The sequence below is a fragment of the Erinaceus europaeus genome, chromosome 19 (assembly GCF_950295315.1).
Source record: "Erinaceus europaeus chromosome 19, mEriEur2.1, whole genome shotgun sequence".
Classification (NCBI taxonomy): Eukaryota; Metazoa; Chordata; class Mammalia; order Eulipotyphla; family Erinaceidae; genus Erinaceus; species Erinaceus europaeus.
This window is the reverse complement of record NC_080180.1, coordinates 58,868,562-58,892,731: the sequence shown is the minus strand read 5'-3', so window position 1 is coordinate 58,892,731 and position 24,170 is coordinate 58,868,562. Positions and strand designations below refer to the sequence as shown.

Genomic DNA, 24,170 nt, shown 5'->3' with positions numbered 1-24,170 from the left:
CCCTCCTTTCTCAATTTCTCTCTGCCCTATCTAATAAAATGAGAGGAAAATGGCTGCCAGGAGCAATGGATTCATAGAGTCAGCATTAAGCACCAGTGATAACCCTGGAGGAAAAAGGAGCGGCGGGGGGGGGGGGGGTAAAGGGGAGCGGGAAGAAGGGGAGCCAGAAGGGGAGGAAGGGTAATAGGAGGGGGAGGAGGAAGAAAAAGAAGAAAAAGAGGAGGAGGAAGGGGAAGGGGAAGAAGAAACAGCAGTAGCAGCACCTGGCATGCACCTCCTGTGCTCTACTAGCTGAACTATCCTCCTGCCTCCTACACATCCTTCCCTGGAAGCGTTCCTAGCTGTCCTCATTTGGGTTCTCCGGAATCATTTATATATGTGCCCACCAATAACTTTTCTCTCTAACTTGTCTCTATCATGATCAGAATTCATAATCATCCTCTGTAGATTTAAGTATTTTGTTTTATTTCTCTGAGGGCAGTACGCAGGCATATTCTGGTTTTAGGAAAGTGGGTGCTTTCTTTTTTATTATAATAAGTGCTTGCAGATCATTCTCTGAAAGTGTTAAGAGTCTGTATTAAATCAGCAATGGAGAAAGACATTTCCTATATGTCTGCCGGCAACGCTCTGTGAAATCCTTTCTCACTAGGTCATAAATAACAACTGGTAATTGAGATGTCATTTTAATTTTGTGTGCCCAGGAAAATACAGCTAAACCATTTTTTCATATATCTTGTTCATTTTATGTCTTGTCCATTTGGATTTGACATAGTGATGGAGAGCTTTTCAGACAAACAACTGGTCCTGCAAAAATATCAAAAAGTCTTCTATGAAAGGAAAGATACTACACTTCAATTAACAACATACATTTAAAAAATGAGAGAAATGGAGTTATAGTGGAGACTGGTACAATGACCTCAAGAATTACTTGTTTTCAACTTAAAATAGTTTTAATCTTAGAACTCTGGAGGTAAAAATAGGACACCTGCTTGAGTTCCCAGAATAGTCATAGTCTCAAAATAAAAAGGTGGAAGACAACTATAGGCTGCTGTTAGCCTATTCTGAAGTAGGCAGAGATGTCCACACTTCAATCAGACAAAATAGAAGTGAAATTTAAAAAGAAAGAGACAGACACCATATCGTGCTCAATGGACACAGTGATCACAGACCGAACACTCAATACCCTTTATGCCCCAAACAATAAAGCATCAAATAGACAAAGCCGTAGATTACAGAAAGGAGGGGAGACATAGCAGGGCATTTAAACACCCCACTCTAACCATTGCACAGTTGACTACAAAAAAATGTGTCATAAGTGAGGAGATGGAATACTAGATGATCTGCTGGTGATCTGAATAGTTAGTGTCAGGCACTGCTTTTCTTTTTAGAGAAAAAACTCTATTTAAACTGTATTTCTGGATTAAACTGTATTTCTCTACCTCACACATTTACAGACAGACAGGGTGAGAATACTGAAGTGGCAGTGCCTGTTCTCCATGACATAAGGGAGTGGTGGCTTCATACTCAAGAGCTACTCTGCTATGTCCACAAAGCTGACTATGGGCCCTAACCAAATCAATTGATGGGGTTTACAGTCAACAATATTTATACCCTTTTCCCATATTATGGAGCTACTCTCTTCTCTGATCCAGCTTTCTGTCCCTTTTCTAGCCATGCCATCATCTCCCCAGACAATAACTTGGATCCACTTGCATATCAGATTTCAGGCTCAGAGAAAAAAAAAACCAAAAAACAAAACTAGTATAGCCACAGGCCCTTTGGAAAATAACTAAAATATACCTACTAGCTATCTACAAAATGGAGACCACCCCCCAACTCTTCATCTGCACTATTCCAGCCTTTAGGTTCATGATTAGTCAACTACTTGTTTGGCTTTGTATGTTAACTCTCTTTTCAACCAGCAGGTTCCAGATGCTAGCAGGATGCCAACCAGACTTCCCTGGACAGATGACCTCACCAATGTGTCCTGGAGCTCTGATTCCCCAGAACCCCACCCCACTAGGGAAAGAGAGAGGCAGGCTGGGAGTATGAATCGACCTGCCAACACCCATGTTCAGCAGGGAAGCAATTATAGAAGCCAAACCTTCCACCTTCTGCATCCCACTATGACCTTGGGTCCATACTTCCAGGGGGATAAAGAATAGGAAAGCTATCAGGGGAGGGGATGGGATATGGAGATCTGGTGGTGGGAACTGTGTGGAGATGTACCCCTCTTATCCTATGGTTTTGTCAATGTTTCCTGTTTATAAATAAAACATTTAAAAATACTTCAAATAAAAAATTGTTATCTATTGTCACTACTTCCACTTTATAAATAAATAAATATAAAATAAAAACTAAAAAAAAATGTGACACATCTGCTTCTGCATAAGATGCAAGGGCCTGTCACCATCACTGTACAACAAAGATAGGATCAGATACATTATAAAGCCATAACATTTGTTAAGCCCCTTGGAAAGATAAGTGTGGAGCTTGAAACAAAATCCAATCCAATCCACGGGGTAGAGGCTTCTTAGAGGAAGAAATAAACAGAGCTGGAGCTTTCCCTGAGTGAGCAGCAGGAAGAGAAAGGGACCTCCCAGAGAAACCAGCTGGGCTTGGAATGAAAGTCTTCTAGGGGGTAAAAAGACTCTGATAAAAATTAGACTACAAATCCTTTATTGTGCAATGCAAGATTATCATTGGACTGGTGATAGTGTATCTTATTAGGCCAATATTCTTAGGCAGAAATCACACACCCAACAAGATTTTTGCAATTAAATATTAAACCTAACAACACTTGTGTTCATTTTCATGGCAAATCTTGCCCAACAAGGATGACCTGGAGCAAATTCACTATCTGTAAATGACGATGCCAGTAAAGTCACTGGAGTTTTTATCTTCTTGTTAAGATTAATGCCTATTTCATGTATTTTCAAAGTTCAGTCCTCAGTTGTCCTATTCTTATCAGTTACCTTTCTGCCCATGTTGAACATCTCACAGGGTTTCCCTATGCTCCAGTTCTGGCTGTAAAATCATGTTCCCCTTCTGATTCTTCCCCTGCCAATGGTCTGGGGATTTGTGTCCTGGTGAGAAGTCAAAGTTTGAGATGTGAAGACTCCCCTATAGGGGTCAGGTGGTGGCCCACCGGGTTAAGCGCATATAGTACAAAGAACAAGGATCTATGCAAGGATCCCAGTTCAAGCCTCTAGCTACCCACCTGCGGGGGTGAGGGGGGGTACCTCAAAGGTGGTGAAGGAGGTCTGCAGGTGTCTATCTTTATCTCCCCCCTCTATCTTCCCCTCCATTATCAATTTCTCTCTGTTCTTATCCTATGAAAAAAAAAAAAGAAGGAAAAAGGAAAAAAAAAATGGCCTCCAGGAGCAGTGGATTTGTAGTGCCTGCACTGAGCCCCAGTGATAAATTTGGAGGCAAAAATAAAATAAAATAAAATAGAATAAAATAGAATAAGATACCCCCCCACACACACACACAGACTGACGGCCATACATGCAGCAAGTCCTGTCCTATCTTTACTTATAGGAAGCAGGGGGACGTCTTGGTCCTTAGCCACAGGAGTCTAATGCTCTCTGGTTTAGAGTCTGGACAGTTTTCTTTTTTAATTTCACAAAGTATTGTATGGGTTGAGTTTAAGTGGTGACTTCTCATATCAACAGACTCATTCACTCCAAACTAAGTTGAACACAGGGCCTGGTGGTGGTGCACCTGCTTGAGTGCCTATGTTATAATGTACAAGGACCTGGGTTCAAGCCCCCCCCAGGCCCCACCTGAGGAGGGAAAGCTTTGCAAGTGATGAAGCAGGTGTCTTTCTGTTTCTCTTCCTATCACCCACTTCTCTCTTGATTTCTGGCTGTCTCTATTCAATAAATAAAGATAATAAATTTTTTTTAAAAAAAGAAGTTGAACACAATCCTAGCCAAAAGCCTTAAGAAACAACTTATTTTTCAAATTAAGAAGTTGTTCTAGATCTTATATAAAAAAGATGATGGATCCAAAATCCAAAGCAAACAAATAAGCCAAAAACCTCACTAATAAGGATGGACTTGGGGAAAAATAGGAGCCAAAGTATCGGATTTCAGGATTTCCTATCAAATTGCAACAACCACGTTATTGCCATGAAGCCAGAGATCTTTGGGCCAGAGAAACCCTGCAATAGGCCGTCATGCTTATTTTGCCTGTTTCAATCCAACAACTATGTTCAGTGGTGAAACAGGCCTTCTGAGACTGTACTACTGGGATAATTAGATAGAAGGAAGTAACTTTGATCCCTACCTCATTCCTACCACAAAAGCTACCTTGAGACGGATTTTAGACATATGCATAAAGGTTGGGTCTATGGTGCGTTCTAAAGAGAAACAGTGGAGATGTTCTGTAAGACTGGAGACCTTTCGGATAAAGAATGACTCAGGGATTAGTGCAGAACTTGCCAGGGTCACAGTGCGCCTGCTTTGCAAGGCACACAGCCCAGGTTTGAGCCCAGTCCGCACCGCATGTAAGGAGGCTTCCAAACTCCAGTTTCTTTCCACTCTCTTTTTGCTTGCTCTTTCTACTTGAAAAAGTCATGCCGGGTTGTCATTCCACACGTGAAGTCTCTGGACACAGTCTGAGCTGAAGCATGTTGAGGTGGCAATTGTTGCGTTGGTTAGGTTGTGATTGGCGGATGCAATATTATTTGATATGGATTGGGAGACGCATATGGGAAAGTGGGCCCTATCCAAGGGTTCCAGGACTGGGGGAAGTAGGGGCTCTATAGTGGAGATGTGAGGTTCCTGCTGTCTTAGGGTTCAAAAAGACAACCGATAGTTAATGTGATCATCACATTATTTGGTAATTGGGTTAACTTTGAAAAGTCCTTTTGTTATGGTTTGCTGTACAGTATCCAGTATCTTGTATATAGCTGTGCTATTGTATGCTTCTAATCTACTTGGTCGAGGCTTTTGAGAGAGTCTGCATATCAAATACACAGCCTATATATTAAAAAGATTCAGTTCGTGTTTTGAAAAACTTTGAGACATACAATTGATTTTCCCCCTCTCATATTAATTAATTACTGATTTATATGTCTACATTTTGCATGTGGAATGACAACCCTTCAGCTTCATTACTCGGGTAAGACCTTTCCTTTTATAGTACACTCTAATTTCATCTCAGGTGGTTCACTTTCTAACAAAGTCCCATAACCTAGATATACACCAGTTTCTGTGAGAGAGAGCTTATGTTCATACGTATCCATAAACTACTGCAAAATATATACCTGAAAGCAGAAGTACACTAGAGTTTGCAGTGAGTACCTCCCTAACACTTCCTCTCCACTATTCCAAGCTTTGGGTCCATGATTGCTCAACAATTTGTTTGGCTTCGTATGTTAACTCTCTTTTCAATCACCAGGTTCCAGATGCCACCAGGATGCTGGATTGAAGACCCCACCAATGTGTCCTGGAGCTCCGCTTCCCCAGAGACACACCCTACTAGGGAAAGAGAGAGGCAGACTGGGAGTATGGACCGACCAGTCAACGCCCATGTTCAGCGGGGAAGCAATTACAGAAGCCAGACCTTCTACCTTCTGCAACCCTCAATGACCCTGGGTCCATGCTCCCAGAGAGATAGAGAATGGGAAAGCTATCAGGGGGTGGGTTATGGAGATTGGGTGGTGGGAATTGTGTGGAGTTGTACCCCTCCTACCCTATGGTTTTATTAATTAATCCTTTCTTAAATAAAAAAAAAAAGTCATGCCGGGGAATTGAAGCCCTAGTAATGAGAGCTTCCTCTAGAAATAAATACAAATGAGAGGAAATTGACAAACTAATCTTACTCAGAATTTCAAATATCCAGTCAGAAAAATCCATCATTAAAGAAATCATGAGGCAAACCAAAAACAAACAAAAAGACTGTAATGCATTTAAAAAAATTAATACACTTGTGCTCACAATACATTGGTAATTCTTATAATAAACAACAAGGAAACCTACTTTTTTTAAACAGGAAGGTAGGTCAAAGACTTGAACAAGCCCTTCATTAATAAAGGAAGAAGATAAATGAGTAACAATAAGCACAGGAAAAAGTACTCAAGATAATTAGCCATCAGGAAAATGCAAATTAAAGCTACAATTAGCTACTCCTACGTATCCACTAAAACATTACAAGGAAAAGACTGGCAGTGTTAGTGGTGGATTAGCTAGAGTTTTATTTATTATTATTACTATTATTATTATTATCTCCAGGGTTATTGGTGGGGCTCAGTGCCTGCACTACAAATCCACTGCTCCTGGGGGCCATTTTTCCATTTTCTTTCTTTCTTTTTTTTTTTCTCTCTTTCTTTCTTTCTTGCTTTCTTTTTTTCTTTCTTCCTTTCTTTCTTCCTTTTTTTTAGGACAGAGAAATGGAGAGGGAGGAGGGGAAGACAGAGAGGGGGAGAGAAAGACAGACACCTGCAGACCTGCTTCACCTCTTATGAAGCGACTCCCCTGCAGGTGGGGAGCCGGGGGCTCGAACCGGATCCTTACGCCGGTCTTTGCGCTTTATGCCACGTGTGCTTAACCTGCTGCACTATCATCTGACTCCCCTCCATTTTGTTGGTGTTGTCATTATTATATTGTTACTGTTAGATTAGACAGAGAGAAATCCATAGAGGAATGAGAAGACAGAGATGGGGAGAGAAAGATAGACATGTGCAGACCTGCTTCACTGCTTGTGAATGAATTCCCCCTGCAGGTAGGGAGCCAGGGGCTTGAACTGGGATCCTTGCGCCGGTCCTTGTGCTTCATGCCATGTGCTATTAACCCAGTACATTACTGCCCACTGCCTAGAGTTTTATACTAGTATTAAGTATATAATAACTTGGAAGACTAGTTTCCTTTTTAGAAAAAAAAAAATTTATTTATTTGATAGAGACAGTCAGGATTTGAAATGGAAGAGAGTGATAGAGGAGAGAGACAGAGAGACACCTGCAATACTGCTTCACTACTCATGAAGATTTCCTCCTGTAGGTGTGGACTGGGGGTTCAAACCTGGGTCCTTGCACACTGTAACATGTGCACTCAATCAGGTGTGCCACCACCCCAGCCCTGGAAGAGTAGTTTCTAAAAAGTCTTAGCAGGTATCTGCCCTATGACCTATCAGTTACCACCCTGAGCATGACCCTCTCCCCAGAACAAATAAATAGCCACACAAGTTCCTGCACTAAATGTTCACAAAGACTTGATTACTTGGGAGTCGGGCTGTAGCGCAGTGGGTTAAGCGCAGGTGGAGCAAAGAACAAGGACCAGCATAAGGATCCTGGTTCAAGCACCCGGCTCCCCACCTGCAGGGGAGTCACTTTACAGGCGGTGAAGCAGGTCTGCAGGTGTCTCTTTCTCTCCCCTCTCTGTCTTCCCCTCCTCTCTCCATTTCTCTCTGTCCTATCCAACAACAATGACAACAATAATAACTACAACAATAAAACAAGAAGGGCAACAAAAGGGAATAAATAAAATAAATATTAAAAAGAAAAAAATACTTGATTTCTTATTGTCAAAAGCTGGAAGCAAGTCCATCAGTTTGCAGATGAATAACAATAGATAGGGATATAGGGAAGCGGTGGACTTGTCTACCTGAGAACCCACCTGCCACAGATTCAATCACCAGCACCACAGTCGGCCAGGGCTACGTGGTACTCTGATGCCTTCCGCCAATGGAAATAAATGAGCAAAGGAAGGAACCTTGGTATATCACTGCCGCAGAACTCCTTCAGCAGCTCAAAGAACGGAGGCGGCGCAGAGGTAGGGTGCAGATGCCCCGCATGTTTGACACCCTGAGTTTGACTCCAGGAATTGCATTCAGGGCTCTCCCCTCTCTCTCCTATTAAAATAATTTGTGTTTAAAATATGGAATGAACCACTAAGTCTCTCAGCAGCCAGGATGAACACTGAGAATACAAGGTTGTCTTGTAGAGAACATAAGATGTAAGAGGACACATGACCTCCTTCACCCGCATGGATTTCTACCAACAAAGCAACTACTGCACTCTGATCGTCGCGGGAAAGAGGTTACCCTGGGTCTATGGGGTGCAAAAGGACTGGAAAAATGATCCTAGAGAATTTTCTAGAATGATGGAAATGTTCCCTGTCTTCCATGTGCTGGGGCAGATGCTACTTTTAAGACTCAGTGAAGGCATCAGACCTGTGCATTCAATCGTATGCAAGTTAGACCTCCATCAAATACAGCATGTTCTTTGCAAATGTGAAACATCTATGAACAGGTGAAGAGGAAGTGAGGCTTTTTATGGAAGGCAGAGAGAGTTTTAGATCTCTGTGCCACTTTTCAAAGAAATCAACATCTCTCCCTCCTACCACACAATATGCCAATTCTATAAGGCAAAGGTTGAGTGAAGAAACAGGTGGGGAAGACTGTTGTATACAAAAGAGAAAATGCAGAGCAGGGCTATAAAACACAGCAGAGTTTGAGATATAAACTCACTCCACATCTGATAACAACTATTTCTTCATGAATAAAGTTGACCACTGCAGAAGAAAACACATTCAGACATTTGCAGTTAGTATTACATGCCTAAGTGCTGAAAACATTTGGCTTTCACTTATATTGGGATACTGACATTTCTTCTCAGTTTTGTTTTTTTTTAAGCTTCAAAGTGAAGAATGTTAAGAGCAACTTAAACTCACAAGAAATCCATGTAGAACTCTAAGCCAAGTCACTGGTTCAAGACAGGAAAGGGTTCTCTTTTGCACAGAACATCAGGGGCTGGAGAGATAGTTCACCAGATAGGAGGCCTACACTGCCATGCTTGTGACCCAGCTTCAAGCCTTGGCACCACACGAGAGGTGTCGTGGCCATGGAGGAATGTTCAGGGCTGTGCAGTCGCCTTCCCAACTCCCATCTGTATTTCTCTATCTGAATGACAGAGATAAAGTTGCACATGTGCAAAGCTACAGTCCCACGATAAACACAAAAAACATACAGACTGAACTCTTTCATCAAGAGATTCATACTTGAATTATACAATCGTCTCTGCCATGTGACACAGGACACGCTATAAATGTAAAGCCCATGTTGACAAAGTGCCATTTTTTTCTGAAAGCTACAAATACCAATAGATATAATTGTTCACAACTGATAGTAGGCAACGTCTTGGGAAATACAGCCTCCATGAAGAAATCCTTCACTGTCTCCTAGACAGGAGGATCTGGCCTAGAAACTATATGTCTATATCTAACCCACAGAAGATACAGCAAATGTCCATCTACCGGAAGAGGGCAAGGAGTGAGGCCAAGGTGCAGCCCCATCAAATGTGCCAGAGATTCACATTCTCATCGTGTGCACAGCCTGCTCAGGTCGGCTCTGTCCTCAGCTGGGCACACCTTCCAAAGTATCGGCTGCATGGGAGAAAGTGGAAAGAGACCCAAAGTTTCACTTTGGGGTTGTCCTTGGTCTTTATAAATATTTTCTCCATCAGTGTTCACTGGTACAGAGATAGGCCCCAAGTCACATCTTGATTTCCTAAGATTGCACATTACAAATTATGCTGAATTTTTTTTTTACTATTTTTTTCTTTTTCTGCCATCAAGGTTATTGCTAGGGCTCATTTTTTTCCCTACTTTTTTTTCACTGGATAGGACAGAGAGAAATTGAGAGGAGTGTGGGAGAGAGAGAGAAGGAGAGAATGAAAGACACCTGCAGACAGCTTCACTGATCCTCAAGCATCCACCCGCAGGTGGGGGGTGGGGACTTGAACTTATATCCTTGCCCATGGTGACTCCTGCTGTTAACATTGTACGCTGCCACCAGACTCCCAATTTTCCGGGAGATTTTAAGAAGAGCACACAGCATTATAGATTCAGAAGACCTCAAACTCACTGTTAGAACTTGGTCTCTCATATCCTAGCCATGGGCTTCAATTTTGACCTTCAAAATCCCCACCAAAACACATGGTGAAGATGGGCCATTTTTCTCATGGTGATCAAATGGACAGACAATTGTTCAAATAATGACCCCACCATCCACCCCTTGTAAACCTTAGCTCACCACAGGTCAAGCATTATCTAGCCATCTGCCCCTAGGGGAGGCCAGCTAGGGTAGGATGAGGCATGTAGTGGGAGGACAGGACAGTCATTCTGAACCAAAAGCTAGACGCTTCACTTTGATTATAATGACCAATGGCATTTCTGCTCAAGTGACTAAAATACTCAATCCCAGGTCAGATTGCTTACAGCCAGACACAGACAGCAGTCGCTAGGTAGCAACAACTGCATCAAGGGCACAGCTGAAAGGCTGTCACTTCTCTTTTAAAGAACATGTAATATCAGTATGCACAGAAATGAATATGAAATGTCAAGGAAACCAATTGGTTTGACTGGGTAGCTTCAGGTAAGGATACGCTCAATAGGAAAAGACAAGCAACTTTGTCACCTGACTCAATTAATTAGATCTCCTTGTCTTGAGCCTGCCACACCATCAAGGGGTTGCTGGGATCAAACAATGAGATTACTTTTACATACATGAACACCATCCTCTAATTTTCCAAAACATAAATACTCATGATCTCACATCTTAAGCCTTAAATGTATTATAATCTCATAATTATGAACTGTACGCTAAATCCACTTGGTCCCTCCGGCATTTCCTTCACCCCAAAGATAACTAAGTAAGTAATAAAACAGGTACAAAATAAAAAGAACCCCAAGTCTGCAAGGACTGTTAGCATATTAATGAACTGTGTTTCTTTTTTTTTTTTTTTTTTGCCTCCAGTGTTATTACTGGGGCTCGGTGCCTGCACCATGAATCCATTGCTCCTGGAGGCCACCTTTTCCCTTTTGTTGCCCTTGTTGTCTGTCGTTGTTGTTAATATTATTGTTGTTGTTGGATAGGACAGACAGAAATGGAGAGAGGAGGGGAAGACAGAGAGGGGGAGAGAAAAATAGACACCTGCAGACCTGCTTCACCACCAGTGAAGCGACTCCCCTGCAGGTGGGGAGCCGGGGGCTCGAACTGGGGTCCTTACGCTGGTCCTTGTGCCTTGTGCCAAGTGCACTTAACCCGCTGCAATACTGCCCAGCTCCTGATGAACTGTGTGTCTATTTACACTGTCACTGGAGTTAATCCTCAGTTACTCAAAGGAAGAGGTTATGCCATAATCAACAGCACTTGGTAAGTGAAAGCAGGAGGCAGTTCTTGAGAATGTTGGAATCACATATGTCTTATCTTCTGGTAGGGATCCCATCTCAATCAATACTTGTATGTGCTAACATCTCAGATCAAGGAAGAAAGTTTTGAAATACCCTAAGTAATTATTTTCTTCAATAAGAGCCAACAAAAAGCATAATTAATGAGGAAATAATGACTTCTCATCAGATCATTAACATACAGGCACATTTCCTCTGAGGCAGGGGGAAGAGATTAACACCTTTGGGATTTAACTTTTCTGACAGTTGTTGCAAAGGACTCAGGAGTCCTTAACAGTCAGTATTTTCACTTCCTGGGGAGTGGTACTAGGGTTCTGTCCCTTACACACCCTCTGCCCTGACCCTCACTTGGGACTGTTGGAAGGGTCAAATCTGACCCCATGTGGAAGAACATCAAAGCTCCCTCTGCTATGTTTTCTTTCTTTTTTAAATATTTAAAAATTATCTTCATTTATATATGGATAGGGACAGAGAGAAATTGAAGGGGGAAATAGGGAGACAGACAGAGAGACATCTGCAGCCCTACTTCACCACCCATGAAGCTTTCCCCCTACATGTGGGACCAGGGGCTTGAACCTGGGTCCTTGTGCACTGTACTATGTGCGCTTTACCTGGTGCACCGCCTGTGCCCTGCTCTGTCTTCTCTGTTCTACTGATTCCTTCTCTGCTATGTTTGGTCTCTGTTCATCTCCTCCCACCTGTCATTGGAACAGTTCTCCTTCTCAACTTTATAACCCCCGTCCTTCTTTCTATTATAAGCTTCCCCCCCACTTTCTATTTCTCTTTTCTGGTCAAAGGTCTGTATGTGGAGGATTTGTGCAATGACAGAAACCAGAACTTTTTATAAATGAGGAAAACAAAAACAAACAAATCCTGGTCTCTATCGCACAATCAACTATGTTTTGCTGCCCGCTTCAACACCATTTTTTTTCCTCTAGAAATAGTTTACACCTTCTTCAAAAAAAGACATCATTAATGTAGGACTAGTCTAGAAAGTAAATAACAACCCAGCCACATGGAACACATGTGGGTAAGTACCCTTTCCTAAGTGTCTCCTTATTGATGGGGCAGCCCAGCCAACACCCACAACAGCAGCCAACCCACTTCTTAATTAATCTGTTGCTGTTACCCTGAAACACTCCACAGGCACTCGCCTATTTAGTCTGCACACCAACCCCTATGAGATACAGATTCTAAAGGAGAGAAGAGCAGCCACGTAAAGGAACACTTGAGAGAACAGAGCTAGTAGGTGGGCCAGGAAGCTGACCAGGGCACCGGGACTGTTTCTACTTCAGGACACACCTACACACTGAATTAGGTGTTGCTTTTGTAGTGTTCAAGGCATGAACTTTCCTGGGGTTCAGGTGAGGAGAAATGTTTTCAATGTAGACTATTCTTTCTTAAATAACCCCACTATGAATATATATAATCTTGGACAAAGTCCTAGAAGAGGGTTGAGCTGAAAATATTTCCATGTAGGGGCCTGGGGACACAGGACAGTGGTTACACAGAAACAGAACTTCCTTGCCTTGAGACTCTCAAGTCCCAAGTTTGAATCCTAGTTCCACCGTAAGTCAGAACTGAGCAGTGCTTCTTTCTCTCTCCGTCTCCCCCCACTCTCTCTCCCACTTTCTCTTCCCACTCCTATCATTAAAGTGAAATAAATAAAATACCTATAAATAAAATAAAAGGCCCCCCTCTACCCATTTAAAATTAGTGTATTTCTTTTTTAATTAATTTGTTTTACTTATTACTGGGTAGAGATTGAGAGGGAAAGGGGAAATAGAGAGGAAGAGAGATAAAGACATATTTGCAGCTCTACTTCACCACTTGTGAAGCTTTCCCCGTGGATGGGGTCCAGGGGTTTGAACCTGGGTCCTTGCATCAGGTACACCACCACCTGGCCCCCAAATATGTATATTTCCATACTGTGTCAGCTCTCTTTAATGTCGAGCGCAATCCGCTAGAAGCCTACTGGTCCACTCATCTGTCTTCTGAGTTTGCCTTGAGATTCACTACTGTCTGTGAAGACTACCACAGAGCTGCAGGCTGAGGAAATAACTCAGCTGATGAGAGCACAAGGCAGCCGTGTCAGGGACTCTGGGATCACCCTGAGAACCACATGCACAGGAGTGGGACTCTGCCTTCTCTCCCTTTGAAATAAATTGATTTCACACATTAAAAAAATCAAGTTATCTCATAAGAAATAAATAAAATGAATTTTGAAAGAAGTGACTATTGTAATTCTGTTTCGACAACAGACCAACAGTATGAGCACGCTCTCTGTGGAGAAATCTAAAGTGTGTGTGTTTGTGTGTGTGTGTGTGGGGGGGGGGGTTCCGTTTAGAGCTCCTCCTTCCCTTCCCAACGCCTAGTCCACAGCTTTCTCTCCAGCATTTTAAGAGGGACCTCAAGAGAAAGTGCTGTGTACTGAATTATCTCAGCAGGTCTGATTCAAGGCAAGTAAAGGTCAGATCCTATAGGAAAACCCAAGAGCCTAGTACAAACAAGGTCATTAGGGGTTTGCATGAGCTTCATGTGAAGGAGTCAAGGCAGCTTCTGCCTAGCACTTCCGGTTTCCTGTTCCTTTTGCTCTGGTGCCAAGAATGTCTTCAGGATGAATAGCAGGGGATTCTCTCTAGTCCTTGCCTCAAAGAATAAAGGACTACTGGATGGTGCTGCATCAAAGCCCCATGTTGGTATAATTACTAGGGAGTTTTGAGACATAATTTCATCTTCACCACTGGCTTTCTACCCACCAAATTATTCCTTCAGCAACAAATGAAAAACAACAACAAATGATCAAACAAGTAGATCAAAAGATTTTGGAGTTAAAAAAAAATAAGAGTAAAAACTCTACTCTGAAAAACTTTGCTTTGAACCAAATTGTCAATTTGACATTGAGGGAATCAATGTGAACTAAATAAACAAATAAATCCAGCAAGTTGTTAAGCTAAGACAAGCATAGGCAGGAATACCCTCTTGAGAAATGCCAGCAGCATCCTGGTGTCCCCAGTGTGGAACAGCATGACTCCTTATCCCAAGAACAGAAACAAGCACTCTTACTTACAGTGTCATGAATCTTGTCCTTGACATCACAGACAGTCAGCTTGATGGTGGTCTCCTCATAGATAGGATAGTCCGCCGGGAAGGTGACGCCTGTCAGGAACAGTGGGTCCCTTGTTCCCTGGAAAAGCAAGGGACCGACAACCTTGATTGAGTAAGGCAGCGGGCAGCAACATGAGGAGGCCAAGTGTGTCTGGGACTGTTTGTTTTTCTAGGAAATCATTCTGTTAGCAGAGAGCTCTGAGTTGCCAAAGGGTGCTTGTGGCCAATGACATGGCTCAGTGCCCCAGAAAAGCCCACATCACTGTGGCTGGTAAATGTGCCGCCATCACTGGAAAAGCTGCTAGTAGTCTTGAAATGATCTATTTTCACTATATGCAGAATTGCCTTTAGGGTTATTGGTCAGTCCATTTAGACTATATGGAAGGGCTATGGTCTGCAATGTATGCAGATAATCTAAAATACTGACAGAACAAATTACAAAGACACTCTTTTCTCATCAAGAACCTCTAGGTGATCTGCCCATGTACTTCCTCTCTGCAGTGACTGCATTCATTGAAAGTTTGGCTCTGTAAGTCTCCACTGTGTTAAAACGATCAACAATGTCTACTGGTTTTCTTCAACCAATTGAAAAACGAAGGGGGGTGGGGAGGAGGCACCGGGCAGTGGTGCACCCAGCCGAACATACTCATAACCACATGTAAGGACCTAGGTTCAAGCCCCTAGTCCTTACTTGCTGTGAGGGGGAGTTTCACAAATGGTGGGACAGTGCTGTAGGTGTCTCTTTTTCTCTCCTTCTCTTTCTTTCTTTCTTTCTTTCTTTCTTTCTCTCTTTCTTTCCTTTTGTTATTTTTATATATTGGATAGAGAAAGCCAAAAATTGAGAGAGAAGGGAGAGACGGAGAAGGGGAGCGACAGGGAGGCATCTGTAGCATAGCTTCGCCTTTCCAATCCACAAAGCTTTCCCTTAAAGATCACTAGCTTCTTTTAAATGTTGACAGGCATTTCAGAAGGTTGGCATATGAGGCCAGGTGATGGCACACCTGGTTGAGTGTACGTATTACAATGCATAAGGACCTGGGTTCAAGGGCTGCAGGTGTCTCTCTGCATCACTCCTTTTTTAAAAATATTCTTTATTGGGGGAATTAATGCCTTATAGTCAACAGTAAATACAATAGCTTGTACATGCATAACAATTCTCAGTTTTCCACACAACAATACAACCTCCACTAGATCCTCTGCCATCCTGTTCCAGGACCTGAACTCCCCTCCAACCCACCCCAGACTCTTTTATTTTAGTGTAACACACCAATTCCAGTCCAAGTTCCGCTTAGTGTTTTCTCTTCTGATCCTGTTTTTCAACTTTTGTCTATGAGTGAGATCATTTCATATTCATCCTTCTGTTTCTGACTTATCTCACTTAACATGATTTCTTCAAGCTCCATCCAGGATGGGCTGAAAACGGTGAAGTCACCATTGTTAATAGCTGAGTAGTATTCCATTGTGTATATAGACCACAACTTGCTCAGCCACTCATCTGCTGTTGGACACCCTTTCTATCTCTTCCTTCCTCTCAATTTCTGGCTACCTATATCAATAAATAAATATACTTTTTTTTTTTAAAAAAAAAGGTTGGAACACTACTTAATATTTTTGGTTCACCTAAGTGGATAGTTTTAGAAATTAAGTTAGGCTTTCTTCTCCTTCTTCTTCTTCTTCTTCTTCTTCTTCTTCTTCTTCTTCTTCTTCTCCTTCTCCTTCTCCTTCTCCTTCTCCTTCTCCTTCTCCTTCTTCTTCTTCTTCTTTTTCTACTTCTCCTCCTCCTCCTCCTCCTCCTTCTTCTCCTTCTCCTTCTTCCTCTTCTTTTTTTTAATTTTTCCCCTTTATTGGGGAATCAATGTTTTACAGTTGCCAGTAAATACAAAAAGTTAGGCTTTCTTTATATGAACATAAGACTTTTTTTTTGGTCAATTCAGAAATTGTATTAATAACAAGTTATGTCACCTTTAGACCTTGAAGTTTTGAAAGGGCAGATTCAGAGCAAGATCTAGGTACTTAGCAAGATATGTTACGTTCAGTCTGAATCATTTATTCCAGCCACTACCTCCCGACATTGCTGAGCTCTGAGCAGGACCAGCCTGGGGCAGGCTACTTGGGTCCTTCCAGAGAAACTCTTCCTTCTAAAAAGACCTGACTCACAAGCCTCCACAGAGCAAGCTGAGTGGGAGAACTTGACTTAGAAGATGCTGTCCTTAGATGCACACGTTTAAGCCTATAGCTCTTCATCGTTCAGGCTGGGAAACAAACATGAGTGAATAAAATCATCAAAGGGAAACACTTCCTCTTTTGAATCTGATCCAGCAAAATAACCCGTTTCCTCCCGACACGTTTAGAAGGTTGTATTAGTAACAATAAATGTAAAGAGGAAATCTCTCATCTGATGAGTAATAGTTACACCTTTTGCCTGGAAACATGACAGTTTCTCAGGTGAATCACACTTTGCTTTGGAAAAAAAAAGTTCTCACTTGAGAAAGAAACATGTACAGACACCAAAGACTTTCAACTTTACACAGATAGACTGAAGGATACAGGGTGGGAGAAAGGGATTATGAAGGGGAAAAAAAAAATCACTGGACAGCCTTAAAACTTCTCCACTTTCCCTATGAATTTATATGTTTAAAGCTTAAGTCACTCTGAATGTGCTTTTTTTGATGCTATGTTCTTTCAATTACATAGGCAGGATATCTTACTTGTTGACAAGTATAGAGTACTATCCCAGATCACTGGCTTTAGCATAGCCAGTCTGCGGCCTTATTTAGGCTTATTATTCAAACATAGCCTGTCACTGGAGATTCAGATAATTACTACTTGGTTGTCAGTAAAGAATCTGTGGTGAGACTCGCCTGTGTCAGATCCCAGTGGTCACAGATTTGATGCCAGGTATCACTTTATGCCGCAACTGAGCAGTGCTCTGCCCCCCCCCATGAGTATTAAATAAACCACATACAGATCTATCTTCTCTAGCTGCTTATAACTTACTTTCCCCTAAGTATAAACATTTACCACATTTCCCTTATATCTCTCATTCCTTTCTTCCCTCATGCTCTATTTGTGGATTCAGGTGGGAATTTTTCTTTCTATCTCACAATTTGTTTATGAAAAAGACACCTCCCCCATTTGTTTATTGTGGTGAGTCACCAGTGCAGGCTTATTAACCTCAGTTTACTGTCCTTAAAGGGCAGGAGGCAGTAACAGCACAGACTCAAGTTGTGAGCTTAGTTCAACTGCTTGCTCAAATCTAGATAAAGGAGAGAGGAAGACAGGGAGGCAGGGAGAGGGTGAGAGAGAGAAGAGGGAGGAGGGAGGAGAGGGAGAGAGAGAGGGAGCTCACCTCCACAACCTCCGTGCTCCCGTATCTTGTCAGGCTCTGCTCCCCAGGCTGGATGACTGAGATCTGAACCAGGGTGTTCAGCTTCCGATCACGACCAGGAGCCCCGAGATCCTTGCAGGCTGGCAGCGGCAAAGAAAAGAAAAAGAAAAGAAACTATCAGACCCCTTTCTCAGGGCAAACTATAGTCAGTTTCCTCAGGCTGGAAGCTGGACACCAACTTCACCAGGGGCTGAATGAAACGTCCTGCAGAGGAAGTCCCTTGGAAGTACCTTACAGAAATAGGAAGTCACGTGTTCCCGGGCTCTGCTGAGAGTTCATTTCCACTGACCACATTTGCAGCTCCGGCAAGTCTCCGCCGCCCTGCCATCCCAGCTGCAGTGTGGGACTTTGCACACTCTGCTCAGGGGAGAGCTGGTGCCATTCATACAGGCATTAAAGCCCCGCTGTAATCCACACTGTGATTTACACACCTAGGGTAAGTAAGTGGGAAGGGGGCGTATCTGGACAGCTTTACAGGGTCTCTCCGAGGCACTGGCTGAACTTGTTTCTCAGCTGGAGGGAACCCTGGATTCTGGACTTCTCTGCATACAGCTGGCTATGCTTCTGCCCCAGGGCAGAATCCTGGAAGAGTGACTGGCTTCACACAGGAGCACAATAATAAGGGCAGAGCAGGCAGTGGAGGGGTTAAATCTGCCCAGGATTCCAGCCATGCCTGGGAGAGAAATGTGATTCCTGGCCAGGGGGCACACATGTTCAAAACCTTTCCCGGAGACACTAGGCTCACATTACAGATGCTCCTCTCCCTGCCATAGTTACTGGAATGTGTCCCCCTCCCACATACCACTGCCTCACTCTGGGGGAAGAGAAATCCAGAAGGCATCCCTTTTCCTCAAATCTCACACTTGCTCAAGAGCCTTCCCCCTCCCTGCCTTTGAAGCAGTAATCTGACACCTTTACATGGGTCTTCAAGCTGCATCTAAAGAACCCTGCTAGAGGCAAATTCAAGTTAGGCTCAGAAGGTGGTGGTTTGGGGCAGGCAGGAGCTGTGATGGGCAGCTGTGGCTTAGCCCTGAGTCCTAGACTTCTTGGTGGGCATCTGCTGAGCTTTCTACTATCCCTGCCCCCCTGGGCTTCTGACCCTTGACAGAAGGGACAGGACACTGAGGCAGTGACACTAAGGCTTAAAACTGAAATTGTATAAGTACCGTGCACTAACCAATTGCACCACTGGAGCTCCAAAACTGAAATTGAAAGCAAAGAACATTATATATGTAATTATCACCTTTTCAGTCACTTCCAGATCACTGCACTTAGGGAAACAGAATGGGAGAAAGTGAAAATCAGGAGTGAAACAGGTTGCTGAGTTCCCCTCACTCATTCATGCCAGGAGAGTTACTCAACTCCTTAACTTCTTGCCACACTTTGGGATTCTTCTCCTTCTGTATGATGTTTTGTTATAATCTGTCCTCATTTAAACCACATGCTTCTAGCTAAACAGGGGAGCTCAGGAAGGCACAGGGGGGAGGGTGGTGCACCCAGTTAAGTGCTCATAGTACTAAACAAACACAAGGATCCACACAAGGAACCAGGTTCCACTCCCCACTCTCCATTCCCCAGAAACAGCCAGGACACTTCACAAGTGATGAGGCAGATCTACAGGTGTCTGTCTTTCTCTCTCTCTCTCTCTCTCCTCCCCTCTCTCCCTCCCTCTCTCCCGCCTCCTTTCAATTTCTCTCAGTCTTATCCAATAAAATGGAAAAAATGGCCTCCAGGAGCAGTGGATTCATAGTGCCAGCACTGAGCCCCAGTAATAACCCTGGAGGCAAAAAAAAAAAAAAAGTAAGACAGACAGGACTGGGAACTGGGGAAAGTGGGAATGAATAGCTACATTCCTCTTAAGCCCTTACTGGTTTTGAGACAATCTGTAAATGTGCAACTTATCTCTTTAGTATTCAAAGGGGTGCAATAAACAGCATTTTTAGTTCCATCTTACATAGCAAAAACTGGAGACTTAGAAGTAATAGGTGCCCACCACTGCATTACTGGAATTCTCTGGAAGCTTTCTTACACCACAGCCCATTAGCTCCACTTCTTTGCTTGGTGCAGTGGACTTTTGTCTTAAACAAAAGGTTCTCTGTTTGGGAAGACCCACTGTCACAAGGATTACCCAACCCAAAGATTTATAGTCTTTAGAAGACACCGACGTGAGACTTCATTAATGGCAATGTGTCACCGGATGGAGAGAGAGAGAGAGAGAGAGAGAGAGAGAGGAAGCTAGCCTTAGGCATCAGTGCCCTTTCATGGTTGTTCTGATCATTTGCTGCACTTGTTTTATGAATATATTTCATTCTGTCACTCACTTCCTCAGCTTTCTGTCCTCTCTTCATGTAGTGACACTGATATGTGTCAGCCCCGGGGTGTGTGTTAATGTTGAAGTCACTTTGCTTGAGACACTAGGACTTGGCCACTCTGGGCTTGGAGGCTCATCTCTGTTTAAGAGCTCCTGACTCCTTTGCTTTACAACAGAAGTCCCTCCTTTCTGACTGCTTATCAAGCTCAACTGTGGGCTGTGGTGAGTTCCAAGAAACGAACAAGCTACTCCCCATTCTACCTTAGAAATACCCACGTTCACCCTTGGTAAAAACAGAACATTGTCACTAAACATTGTGTGCTGCCCAATCTGCAGGCCCCCAATCCTGTGTCAAATGTGCTGGACTGAAAAACAGCAACAAAGGCCACTGGCATTTCTTTCCGTCTATATAGAGAGACAAGTCATGTCTCAACCTGCTTCTATCTCTTATGTCCCCAATAGCCCAGAGCATTTACTGTTCTCTGTGCTTGTTTATGAGCTAAGATCTCATGGAAAAACTCCAAGTTTAGGCAGCATCCCTGAACTTTGTTCCTAGATTCTTTTATGTTCTAGCCCTGTGATGGACACCAACTCTCCCATCTCCCATTCCCTCTTCCATCTAGTTATTATTTAGGGTGGAGTCAAGGCCGAAGTTAGGCCCTTTGCATGAACTGCTTTTTCTATGCAAAAATTAGGCTTACTTGCATCACTGTAATCAATAATTAACAGTAATATTTATTAATATTTTGGGGTTTTGTTATTCTGTAAAATGGTTTTCATTGGCTCAGGCACAGTCTCTCAAAAAATGTATATAGGGGAAAAAATGCCAAAAAGATCTAAGACATCTTTGTAAATACCCAGCCAGCACATGAGTCACAGCATTTCCTAAGGTAAAACCCACACACACCACGGATATGTACACGCTGAAACTGCCCCTCTGCAGGAGTGATGGATAATGAGCGATGAGAGGGCTTCAGGAAGGGATTACTCACTCTGTTACACTGAAGTCAAACCTGCAGAGGAAAGTGTCAATAGCCAGTAAAGGAGCCTGCATTTAGAAATGTTTCAAAATGTCATCTCAGTCTTCCAGGCCTACGTCCCTCTGTCCATGATCTACAGGAAGCTCTGTGCCAGGAGTGCCTGCAGAAAAGGCCTTCCTTGACTCATAAGACTAAGAGACGCAAGACCCTTGTAGGCTTTTCCTCTGTCTTGTATCGTTCAAGATTCTTGGGGGCTGGGTTGTGGCGCACCTGGTTGAGTGCACATGTTACAGTGTGCAAGAACCCAGGTTTGAGCCCCAGGCCTCCACCTGCAGGAAGATGGAGTGGTGAAGAAGGTCTGCAGGTGACTTTCTCCCTCTCTCTCTCCCCTTTCCTCTTGATTTCTGCCTCTCTGTACAATAAATAAAAAAGACAATAAGGAAAAAGATTTAAAATAATCCTTGAATCAAATGGATAGTAACAAGCAAAGGCTTCTGTGTAATCATCCCTCCATCAATGGGTTTTGAATTTTTATCTGTGTTTTTTACTGTTTTTATTTTGAGCTGAGCTACTGTAAAGTAATCCTAGAACCTGGAAGAGTTTAGATATAGAGAAACTAGGATTCAACTATACTTGTGTCCACAGAACTAGTGGGAGGATAATATTAGAGAAATATTTTTTAAAAATATTTATTTATTCCCTTTTGTTACCCTTGTTTTATTGTTGTAGTTATTATTGTTATTGATGTTGCTGTTGGATAGGACTGAGAGAAATGGACAGAGGAGGGGAAGACAGAGAGGTGGAGAGAAAGATAGACACCTGCAGACCTGCTTCACTGATTGTGAAGCGACTCCCCTGCAGGTGGGGAGCTGGGGTCTTGAACCAGGATCCTCACGCTGGTCCTTGCACTTTGCGCCACTTGCGCTTAACCCACTGTGCTACCACCTGACTCCCGAGAAATAATTAATTTTTTTAATACTGTAGTTTGAACTTTTCCTTTAGAAAAAAAAAAAAACGCAAAACAAAGAGCTATGACTGTCTTTCCTGTTGACTTTGCTGTGGTAATTGTGAACATTCTGTTGCCTGTGGTTGTGCGTGAGATGCCCACAAGTTCCTCCAGTTCAACTCTGCACAGAAGCCGGAAAGCTTTTACTTCTCAAGAAAGGAGCCCTCAGCAGAAGCATGATAGCAAAAAGAAAAATAAGTCTCAACATCCCAAGGGAGGGCAAGGCACTGAGCAAATTGACCAAGCCATACCGTGTCAAAAAGTGGGGCACTCGATTCAGATGCCTTGCCTAAAGAAATGACAGCTCACCTCTGCGACACTAGGGAAAGATACAAACAGGCTGGGAGTCTGACTCGACCTGCTAATGCCCACAGACAGCAGAGAAGCAGCTACAGAAGCCAGAACTCCTACCTTCTGCTCACCATAAGCAACCTTGATCCAGACTCCCAGGGGGGAGAAGTGACAGGATGAAGATAAGAGGACTCTGCACTCCAGCTCCATCAGCACCCGGAGAGAGAGAAGGAGAAGGAGAGGGACACATGGAGGTAGCTATGGTGTTATGAGTGACTTGGAGGGGAAGAGAGGATTGGATCAGGAAGAAAAAGAGGGCAATTATATATAAGTGTAGACAGATAGTTGTAGAGATGATGGTTGGCTCATGTCTACAACATTAGGGGAACTGCGGTGATTGGATGTGGGGAGACTGAAGATTCAGAACCCAGGTAGCGGGAAATGAAGTAGATTTATATGCCTTTTGACATGTTATTTTGTAAATCAATATCAAATCACTAATAAAATTTTAAAAAGACAAAGAAATGATGGCTCTTTGAGACCTGAGCTTGGGATTTGTCCAATGCTTGACATCCCAGTCACCCTGACTATAATTATATTTTATATAATTTTACAGAATTATATTTTTAAGCTATAAAAGTCACACCTCTGTGACTTGAGTTAGCCTAAGGACCATTAGTTGCTGACTTCTGGTCTAGGTGCTTAAAGCCATGACTTGGATTCTTAAGAGGACCCCACTGGTCACCTTTTGCTTCTGTAGTTCTTCTAGTAGTTGAGTGTCCAAAAAAACAAGGTCCCAGATCTTCACGGTTCTTACTGAGCTCAGGACAGACCCAAAATAATGACTTTATCGGGAGTTGGGTGGTAGCGCAGCGGGTTAAATGCACATGGCATGAAGCGCAAGGACCGGGTAAGGATCCTGGTTCGAGCCCCCGGTTCCCCACCTGCAGGGGAGTCGTTTCACAAGGGGTGAAGCAGATCTACAGGTGTCTATCTTTCTCTCCCCCTCTCTGTCTTCCCCTCCTCTCTCCATTTCTCTCTGTCCTATCCAACAACAAGGACATCAATAACAACAACAATAATAAGTGCAGCAATAAAACAACAAGGGCAAGAAAAGGGAAAATAAATAAATATAAAAATAAATTTAAAATAATGATTTTATAAAATGAAATATAAGGCTGGGTGGTGGTGCACCTGGTTGAGTGCACATGTACAATGGCAAGAATGCAGGTTTGAACCTCTGGTCCCCACCTGCAGGGGGAAAGTTTTGCAAGTGGTGAAGCAAAGCTGCAGGTGTCTCTCTATCTCTCTCCCTTTCTATTCCCCTCTTCCCTCAAGATTTCTAGCTGTCTCTTTCCAGTAAATAAATATTAAACAAATAAACATAAATAAAATTAGTGTTTGCTTTGTCCAGCTATCATTTCTTTTAAAAAATTTTTAAAAATATTCATTTATTTATTTTCCCTTTTGTTGCCCTTGTTTATTGTTGTAGTTATTATTGTTGTTCTTATTGATGTCGTCGTTGTTGGATAGGACAGAGAGAAATGGAGAGAGGAGGGGAAGACAGGGAGGGGGAGAGAAAGATAGACACCTGCAGACCTGCTTCACTGCCTGTGAAGCGACCCCCCCCCGCACGTGGGGAGCTGGGGGCTCGAACCAGGATCCTTATGCCAGTCCTTGTGCTCTGCACCATGTGCACTTTACCTGCCATGCTACCACCTGACTCCTGCCAGCAATCATTTCTAAACTATGTCAAATGTCCTGAATCTACAGTCTCTACAGTTTGTCCATTATTCTATGTGGAAACATAAAATGCCCCTTGACTATCCTCTTTTCAGAGCTCAGTACCAGCAATCAGACTTTAGGAGGAGAACACAGCTGTCAAGACAGC

The 24,170-nt window shown here is 43.0% G+C and overlaps 1 protein-coding gene across 7 annotated transcripts in view; it reads right to left on the bottom strand.

The window, feature by feature from the left end:
- The window catches only part of INPP4B (inositol polyphosphate-4-phosphatase type II B), a 672,916-nt gene that overhangs the window by 599,953 nt on the left and 48,793 nt on the right, over positions 1-24,170 (bottom strand). For all 7 annotated transcript variants that reach the window (XM_060179039.1, XM_060179034.1, XM_060179038.1 and 4 more), the window contains exons 4-5: positions 17,653-17,771; positions 14,266-14,382 (exon numbers count right to left, since the gene is read on the bottom strand). In XM_060179039.1, coding sequence (XP_060035022.1) covers positions 14,266-14,382; positions 17,653-17,771 — 236 coding nt within the window. The remainder of the gene's footprint in view (positions 1-14,265; positions 14,383-17,652; positions 17,772-24,170) is intronic.